Genomic DNA, 9889 nt, shown 5'->3' with positions numbered 1-9889 from the left:
GGGGGGGGGGGGGGGGATGCCCCCAGTCCTGCCTGCATAATCATAAGGCAAGGTGGACAAAGACCTGAGACCTGAACAGCAGATGAAACAGCAGTGCTGGGAAAGGGGACGCTAGCTGGGATGGGCAGGTGGGTGCTTTCCAGACAGTCACGTGGAGCCCACTGAGGACCGGGATCACGGCCAATGCAGTGCCAGAGCCTCCGGTCTCCTCCTGGCTTCAGAGACAAAACACCAGACTTTCATTTTGCAGTATTCACTAAACGCCACAGACAGCATAACTTTATTCACAGGTGAGATTTTTACAGAGGTAGAACAAAATACTTTGTATAATAATATATATTTGAAATTATATACATATAAATAAATCTTAACATATTTAAATGAGCAAGAGAAACCTTTTAAAAAACCGAACAAGTTATATGATCAGGTACAGTACAAAGAGCATGCAGATGGCCCATCGGGTGCGATCCCATCAAAAGTGCGGCTGCTGTGCCGTGTGAGGGGGCAGAGGGGCTGGACCCGGGCGGTCCAGCAGCCACGCCTAGGGGATCACACCCGTCAACAGCGGAAACCCTGCTGGTGTCGTGTTTCATTAGGAAGCAGCAACTCAAGGAAAATGTGCAATACTTTTAATTAGGCAAAGCATCTTGGGTTTTATTGTTTTCTGCATTTGGGATACTGAGTTTTTCCGGAAGCCTAAAATGAGGAAAAGTTCTTCAAATGCCAAATGAAACTCTTAGCAGGAAAGCATAAGCATCTAATCTGCGCAGGGTATGCAAAGCAAACTCGTAGAAACTCTAGATTTGAAAAAGTGAACGATTCAGCCGTCTCCCCAAAGAGTGTTTACTAATCAAATGGCGGCCGGGGGAGGGGCGGGGGAGAATATAAATTAAAAAGGCAGCTATTGTTCTGTAACAAAACTCATCAAATACTTATGTTTTCTATTCCAATAAGCAGGTTTCGTTCCTTTTTAAAAATTAATGTCTATTTCAGTAATTATGGAGTCGAGTTGTTTTATATTAATGTTCTACTTGATTAATAAAGCACAAAACCACAAACTGCAGGTAATATTGCTGCCGCTCCTCAGTGGGATGTGCCGGGGTAGTCTTATGCACGCAGTTTTGGAGAGATGTGCAATCAGCATTTCCCCCTAGAGTTTCAATAACTGCTGCGGGGGTAGTGTGGGGGGATTTAAACTTCGCTCATGTCTTGCTGTCTGGCTCTCATGGCTTCGTGATAAAACAACAACACAAATACCATTCTGAGCAAGCAATCAGCAACAGTCCCTGAATAAGACATGTAGATGATGGTGATTCACAGCAGTTCTAATAAGTCCCTATTTGGACTCTGTGAAACAGATTTAGGAGTCTCGAAGGCAGATATGATTCAACCTGACAAATTCCGGACAGGCAGTCCATAACTTCCAGTCATCTGTCAAGGAAAGGCGGCTCCCTGGACCAGCCTCAGGCCAAGGAATCAGCAAACCATTAACCCCCTTCCTATTAGAAATGGGTTTTGGAATTTGCACACCTCACATATACATTACATTTTGTATACCAACCTGCAACCAAAGCGTTGTGCACAGCGGCTCTTCTCTGTGCACATGAGAGAACCGAGATGGCCAGCTAGCAAGTCTGGAAGCCTCTCTCTTGGTCATCCAGGCCAACGGGAAACAGACGGATACTGCGACCCGCGAGTCACTCTCACAACTGGTGGGAATTGGTGGAAAGCGCCGTCAAGTCACAGGCGACTTACGGCGACCCCATCGGGTTTTCAAGGCAAGGGATGTTCAGAGGTGATCTGCCATTGCCTGCCTCCGTGTCATGATCTGGTGGTTCCCCTTCCCCATCCAAATACAAGCCGGACCTGACCCTACCTAGCTTCCGAGATCTGGCTAGCCTGGGCCACCCGGATCAGGACTTGCCTGCCCCATATTTAAATGTCTTCATGGCAAGACACAAAACGTTGGCTGCGGCAGCACGCCACCTCAAGGGACGCAGAACTGCTCAAGTAGTCCCCATGCACAGCTGGGTAGAAGCTACTTTTCCATGATGGAAGGGCGTGGGGTGGGGCTGTGTGCAAAGAGGATTGTGTGGGTCCTCCAAATGTTGCATGCCCGGGAAATGCCCCTCTGCTGTGCTGCAGCGAGATGGTTTTGACTTTCACGCACACACAGCCCCCGGCTTCAGTTCAAGAGGCTAGCCTTGTAAGACCTTTGCCAAGTCCAGCAGAGGGGGGGGGTGGCAGCTCTGGGGGAGACGGCCTTGGGATGGTCGAGGGTTCAGACCCCAATATCTGTGGGAGAGACAACCTCTCCTCTCCTGCCTCCGGTGCCCCCCTTGAGCCGCTGCCTCACTGCTGCAGCTCAAACTATCAGGCTTGACTGATGATCTTTGCAATAATTATCTGGTTTGCAATAAGATGACAGGTTGTTGGAACAAGGATAATAGTGTTGATGTAGAAAACTGGAAAACTATTTGGCAAGTATAAAAATGGGTTGCTAAATAGAGATTATAAAAACCCTATCATTTGTTTTTAATGCAATTCTCTGTGGCCCTAGGTTTAGAAAAGGAAGACAGTTGAAAGATAATGCAAGAGCAACACCATTGCCATCTGAGAGAGAGGCGAGAGAGAAAGGGTTATTGCTTCAGGGTGGGGCAGTGTCCAAAAGGTAGGATGGGGGAAGCTTAAGGGAGGGGGGCGGTCTGGGCTTCTCAGACTAGGGAGGGGGGCAGGTACTCGGGCCTTGCTTGTGGGGCGTCCTGGAGACATCTGGCTGGCCAGTGGCAGAAATAGGATGCTGGACTAGATGGCCCTTGGCTCTCAACCAGCAGCACAACTTTTCTTACCTTCTCATTTGTATTTGTTAGAGGAATTAGGGAGAAAAAACAACCACCAAGCACCTTGTGCTTCCCCTTTAACCATTTGCATGGAAATTCGAAATGAGGCAAATGCTAGCAATTTGCCAGGGTAGGAAAAAAAATCCAACTATTTGGATGATATCGCAGCCAACTGAGAAATGCCCTCAGTCATTGCAAACCCAGACTGTTTTAATAAGCATTAAAAAACCAATCAAGTAGTTATGAAAAAGTAACTCTTGACAACCAGGTAGGTAAATACCAGAACAGGTTCAATCTGAATATCTTGTCATATTCCTTGGACTCAAACGTCCAATCAATTCTTAGCTATCAAAGCATCAGCAAATCGGTGTTTTTCAATCAAATTACAGATTTGCGACAAAGATGAGGAAAATGATCAAATGGAGCACTGGGTTGGAACCTACGAACCATGAGTGCAAAGGCATCCGTGAATCTGGATCTTGCTCATCTTTCCGTGGCTCTGAGACCTTTAAAAAGTTGGTGTTTAAAGTAGCTCGAGCCTTGGGGGCAAAAGGCACTGGGGCCCAGCCTTCTCTTTCACCTGCAACCGTGGATGCCCCCCCCCCTACTGCCAGAAGAGGGCAGAGGAGCAATGCCACCCCATTCTCCTTGGTTCAGGCTAGCCCCTTCCCCCAGGGCCTCCTGGCACTGTTTCTATGGGGCTTTTTGGGTCTTGCGGCCATCAGTGGAAGGGGGAAAGATCTGCCTTCTCCTTATGGTAGGTAGAATACAACCATCAAGTACAATGCTGGGAAAACATGAAGTTTTATATACAACACCACAGATAAGGATTGTTAAAGAAATGGGTGTGGCATTATGTTTTATACACTAATAGTGCTACTCCAAGTACTAATCCAGATCATAGTTCCAACCTGGGAAATCCACACGTAGCACCTGCCTAGACAATGGACCACTCAGTAGACTACTTCAGGCCCAGTTAGAATCTGGGTAGCCCCTTTAAACCTTTGCACTGGGAGAAAGCAACAAATCCAACAGAAAGTGTAGTAGCTCAAACACGTGACATTGTTCTAGGAAACTTGCAGGTGAATAAATGGTAGGTTTGAGTACAGAAATCTCACCCATAACAATGCTCCATCCAAAACTAACACCCCCGCGCCATCTGACTAAATCAATTTTGGCATTTGAAAAATACAGAATCAGAAACAAAAAGCAGTGAAATGAATGAGAACTACTTAAGTCCCTTCAGTATATTGTCTTTTGTTGTGTTTCTGCCTTGCCTTTAAGAACGGCATGCTTAGTATCCCACCAGCCCTCTGAGGAATGAGCAACCACTCCTCCTTCTAGCCCTACAGTGGAACAAGGACTAGACCATGGGATTCCCATCTCAAAACCAAGCTGTCTAGACAGTGTGCCCCTTACTTGACTCTTACTTTCACCTGGATCCAGTAGGTGACATCTATATGCAGAGCCTCTTGCCTGAATCGGAGCCACCTGCATGTATGCCCAGGCCAGATATTCACATTGAGGGCACTGGGGCAATGCACACCTGTTTCCGTGCCACACTGAGCAGCAGTTGGGGCTGTCCCATCTGCCAATGCCAAGCAAGTTGGAGAGGGATGATGGAACGGTTGGGCTGAAACCACCACCCAGAGGGGAGTCCAGTGCCGCCCGTGCGGATCACACCCACTCTGTGCTGATACACATTTGAAGCAATCTGCAGGGAGCTCATCTTGGCTCACCCCGTGCCTCCGGACTTTTGGGCTGGTTTACATTAGGAAATATCAAATAAAACGGAATTACAAAACGTCACTGTCAATGAGCAACGAAACGGCTTCAAAACAAACTGAAGAAATGCTCTCTAAACGATAACATGATCTGCAGCCTGATTCCGAATTACAAAACGTCACTGTCAATGAGCAATGAAACGGCTTCAAAACAAACGGAAGAAATGCTCTCTAAACGATAACATGGTCTGCAGCCTGATTCTATGCATATGGCCTGCAGCCTGATTCTATGCATATTTACTCTACAATAAGTCCCAGTTTCAGTGGCGCTCTTTCTCCAATATATATGCATAGAATTGCAGCACCTGTGGTTTTAGATGCTGCAAAGGGAGGCAGAGATGAAGAAAAGTGAAGTGAACTACAGGAACAAAAAGGCTAACAGAATGTTTGGTCCTTGTAAAATATTCTTAGAGATGCCGTACTAGCAGTAATAACAATAAGCAGTTATATCCTGAGTCCATTTGGTGTTAAGGTCTCTCTCAGTTTAGGATTGCACTGACTGATATACTGAATAAACACGAAAAGCTGCAGACCTACAGTGTCTCCCTAAGCAACGATTCACCTTTCTAATTCCATTAAAGTAAATGGGATTAGAAGGATGTAACTGTTTAGGATGGCTCTGATGCAGAGTTAATCCGTAACAGAATGGATTAGATCAGGGACAATCTCAAAACAATCTTTTTGGTGCAGGACACATTGAGTATGATCGATTTCCTTGTAAAGTTTTGTCTGAGTCATCATTTAGAATGTGGGAATGTAAATAAAGATGAAATAAGGACGGCCCTCCCTCTGTAGACCCCTTGTCCCTGCACACTGTGCCAGGATGGCCTCAGCTATGCCCCCTTCGGTCTTGCTGGACCCTATTATGAAAGCAGCGTCCAGCTCTTAAGGGGGAAAACAGTTACATATCTTATTTAGTTAGGATGATGCCGGCTGGGATCCACGGGAAAAGAAATCTAGCCATTTACTGAAAAAGAGAAATGAGATCCCAGCCCTTAAAAAAAAAACAACCCAGATGTTTAAATTTAAAGTTAGATACAAGATAATTTTACAGAAAATTAAAGCTGTGGTGAAATACAGATTTAGTGGGAAGATAACCCCCCCCACCAAGTTTACACATTCAGTTTCTGTGCCAATTTTAAAGAGGGGATATGCTGATGTGACGGACAGCCACACGTTCCAGTACCCCAAGTGTCACCTGAAGATTAAATGCCGAAGAAGTTTGCATCATCAGTGGCTTTTTTCTTTCAGTGTGTCCAGCACATATTTAAGAAATATTCCAAACATTTATTTGAATAGCTGGTTAAAGGATAGCACATTAGCTTGTTTGGCCCAAGAAGGATAATTGGGGGGGGGGGGCTTATTACAGCAGAACGCCCAGATCAGAGTTCTTAAGGGCCAAATCTGATGTGAGAGGAGAATCCAAATATATTTACATTAAACAAAACAAAACCCCAAAACGTGAGCACACGGGTGAGGGAAGCTAAACCCTGCTCCTTCCTAGCCTTGCTAGATTTAATTCATTTCAGAACTTCTTTTCCCACCCTGCTTGCTTGTTTTAATATAGCCAGGTTGAGTTTAAAAAAGTGCTTCAAACAATGGAACACAAAGGGGACCCTGAAATAGTAGCATGGTGCAGCGCCCCCCCCCAAAAAGCCCAATTCACTTCCAGCATGGGAAATCAGGCCTGCACACTGAATAGCCCATGCTGGTCCCATTTCAGTTGTGCTGACCAGCAGGGACAGAATATGGGAAGAGCCCTGCTGGATCAGACCAGTGGCCCATCTAGTCCAGCATCCTGTGTCACACCGTAGCAAACCAGTTCCTCTGGAGGTCCAACAACAGGGCATAGAGGCCGGGGCTTTCCCTCATGTTGCTCCCTGGCTCTGGGACTCAGAGGTTTACTGCCTCTGTGGAAGCATGACTAACAGCCACTGACAGACCTATCTGTCTTACATGAGAAGGGGGCTTGACTGTTAAGATCTCAAACATGTGAACCCTCAATATGCCCTAAAATTATGGCTGTTACTTAATGAGACAGTGCATTTCCTAATGAAGCGCCACAAGCCACATTTGCCTCTTCAGAGTGTACATTTTGATTTGGATGTTGCTACCTGAATTTGCAAGAACCCGCCGCGTATCGTTTATCTCCAGTAAATCTAATTCCAAACGCTGGCAGATACTGTTTCAACCGATTTTGCCTTCCCCAAAACCCTGTTCTGTGGCTGCTAAAAGTAATAAAAGGAAACCTGTTAAGCTTAAATCACCTAATGAAAAGACCATCTTCTTATTCATATCCCATTACTTTGTTTTACTTATTACTAACGCAGCTCTGAAATGCTGATGCCACAGAATAAAACATGTGGTTAAATGTGCAGCTAGCAAATGGCAAGGGGAGAGAAGAGCCTGCTTTTATGGCTTTACGACACTAATCTGGGGATGAAATGTGCCAGGCAAGCACTTCACACGTGCCAAGAACAGCGAGCTGAAATGTGCACAGGGAAGTTAACATATTGAGAGCTTTTGGGAAACAATCTTTTTAATTCCTAGAAGGTATCTCTTGCATTCACGCTTACATTAAAACAGTGAAGAGAAGGGGTTCAACCCTGCAAACACTGCTGGCTGCACATCTTTCTGTTTGTCTCAGGGGGCTTGCATGGGGGATGGAGACCATGTGGAGAACCCCTCTAATGTTATTGGTATATGTTGCAGCTGAACTCGGTGGATTGTGCTCAAGAATTCAAGCCTTCCCCCCCCCCCATTCTGCAAACCACTTTGATCTTCCTCTTTTGGCCAAATTAAGCTAAGTTATGGATTTTTAAAAATCTTAATTTAAAAAAAAAGACATTTAGAAAGTGTGAGATCTCAGAACCTGGACCGGGATCCTGAAAACAAGAGAAAAACCTATGAACACACCGCTCTGTAATTCAAGCCATCTTTCCCCCTTCCATTTAAGCCTCAAGCGAGTCTCAGTCTCCTGGAGTCAGCGAGTGGCAGAGGCCGCCTCCTCCTCCTCCGTGTGGACCAAGGGGTGCATCTGGACATTGCTCCTTCTCTGTGTTTCAAAGGGAATTAATAGTCACAAGCAGTAATTTCAAAAGCACTCACTGGCAAGTAAGACAGTTCACGTTAATATGGCTACTCATGATGGGATTCCAAAGCAAGGGAGTGATAGCTCTGAATCATTCTGCAAATTCAAATATGCGAAACAACTTCGACTTTTGAAGACCTGCGCTAAGCGATTTATTCTGATATGCTCAAAAGCCATTAAAAGAATCCCTTTTCTGGTCTTTAAAAATAAGATATATTTTGATAAAGGAATCTAAAGAGACAGAACACATGGATAAATGCATTTTCTCCTCTAACTCTACCAAAAAAAAGCAGGGGGGAAAAGAGATCAACATCGAAGAAGCTGCCAACAGGGGCTTTCAACTCCCGTTGAGAAATTCCATTATTTGGCTCCCCCTCCCCCCCATTATGGCAGTGATCACAATAAAAGTTTGCTGTGCTCTTTGGAACCCAGGGCCCCCGCTATCGTGACTGACTCTCCCTCCAAGTTGTGATATGGACTCAGATCTGCTTCTATTCATTGCACAAAGTTGAAAAGTAAACAACAGTTAAAAAAAAGCCTCCGCTCGGCAAGGCGCAGCGTGAAGCAGCATGGCCTCTTTATGCGAGATGCCTGGACCTTGTGTTTACCAACACGTGTTGCATTGTTCTGCGGGCTTGCCTGGCCTTTGTAAGGACAATCCCAAAGCTTTATTCTTTTTAATTAGGCCCCCTGCTCCTTTTATTCAGCCCTGAAAAGTTACAAAACATGAGAGAACACTGTGTAGCTGAAGATACATTGAATGCACTGCTCACCCACAACACTGCATATTTCCTATGGACAAGGTGTATGTGTGCTTTTGGCAAGTGAAATTTAGGGCTTCAAGGCTGTAAAAGGAACCAGAGGGATTGTTCGTGTCAATTAAACCAAGGCCTCAATGTATTATTCTTTCTGAATATCATAAAACAAGAACAAAATACACACGGTTTAACTGTTGAACTTTAACTGGCAAATAGAAGTTTGCAAAGACCCTATCAATATGTGGTTACAACAGAAGACACACGGTTAAAGTCAGGTCACGGTTTCCAACAATATTCACAGGGACCGAGGATAACAAAACAGAGAGATCCCTCTGGGAACCTTCGAGGATGACGAGCTGTGTTCACTGTGGAAGTGCCTTGAGTATGGCGTTGACTTCTTCAGCCACCGCTGTCAATGCAAACTCAAACTGCTCCTGTGGACAAAACAGTCGTAATTAATGCTTCAGAGCATTCCCAGGAGCCTCAGAGAACTATTTAGCAAAGATATCTAAAGCTAACTGCAGAATGAGAGGCCAAAGGGAAAAGGCTGTGACCCAAAAGGCCAAAACAACATGGGAAGCTCAGAGGAATCACAACAGCAAAGAAGCTGGCTGTAATCAGGATCCAGCTTCTTCCAACATGAACAGGCAAACTGGACTGATGCTCAAGAATTCAAGCCTTCAATCCTTAATGCATATACATGATTACTGTTTTATCCTGGGTCACTGCGGAAGCTCTGAGCAGTTCTACAGGGCCTCTCTCACCCAGTCACCGATCACATGACCTGCGTCCTGTCTGATTCTACCGTATCACGTTTCCATACCAGTAACTACTATGAGATACGTAGAACTTATCTTTGTAACTGGTACGTTTCCAGGCACATTCTATTCAACTCCCGGAAATGCATGCTGACAACTCACTTTGCAGAAGTGCACCTTTATTTAAATGGACGTTTCACTTAACAGCTGGGTGTACAGACACATCAGGGGTGTCTTCCCCCAATGTACTCCTGAAGGTTTTAAGATCCAGCCATGTCACACTCTGGGTACCGTCTTTCGTTGGCGCTCACGAGGAGCCCAGTCTTTGTACCAGCTGCCTTGGTGCTGTGCAAAGCTGTCCCTCAAGAGCTGCATTTGGCCCCGTTGTTTCCCTCTCTTAGGAAGCTGACAAAGAAAATATTTTGTTAGGGAGAACTCCCTTCAACCGCTGCTTTCCTGTCTGGGGTGAAGGGCTGCTGCTGCTGCTTGGTTTGTTTTTGGCTGAAGATAACGTTAGCACCAGCTATCATTTTTTAATCCCCCCCTCCAACTTGTAGACCATTCTGCAATGTAACACAGAGAAGTGTTTTAAATGTAAATGTTTGACAAGTCACATGAGACACAAACCTCCAGATAGTCATCGTATGGTATGTATGTC

General features: G+C 45.4%; 1 protein-coding gene across 1 annotated transcript in view; it reads right to left on the bottom strand.

The window, feature by feature from the left end:
* Positions 1 to 8835: 8835 nt before the first annotated feature.
* Positions 8836 to 9889, bottom strand: part of PTPRN2 (protein tyrosine phosphatase, receptor type N2) — a gene marked incomplete at its 5' end in the record, with an annotated part of 355818 nt that continues 354764 nt past the window's right edge. Inside the window, one exon of the mRNA XM_015427868.1 lies at positions 8836 to 8907. Within this exon, the coding sequence (XP_015283354.1) occupies positions 8836 to 8907 (72 nt within the window). The remainder of the gene's footprint in view (positions 8908 to 9889) is intronic.

The sequence above is a fragment of the Gekko japonicus genome, unplaced genomic scaffold, assembly GCF_001447785.1.
Source record: "Gekko japonicus isolate JY-2015 unplaced genomic scaffold, Gekko_japonicus_V1.1 scaffold735, whole genome shotgun sequence".
Lineage (NCBI taxonomy): Eukaryota > Metazoa > Chordata > Lepidosauria > Squamata > Gekkonidae > Gekko > Gekko japonicus.
Note: the sequence above shows the minus strand (reverse complement) of the source record. Positions and strands in the feature narration are given on the sequence as shown.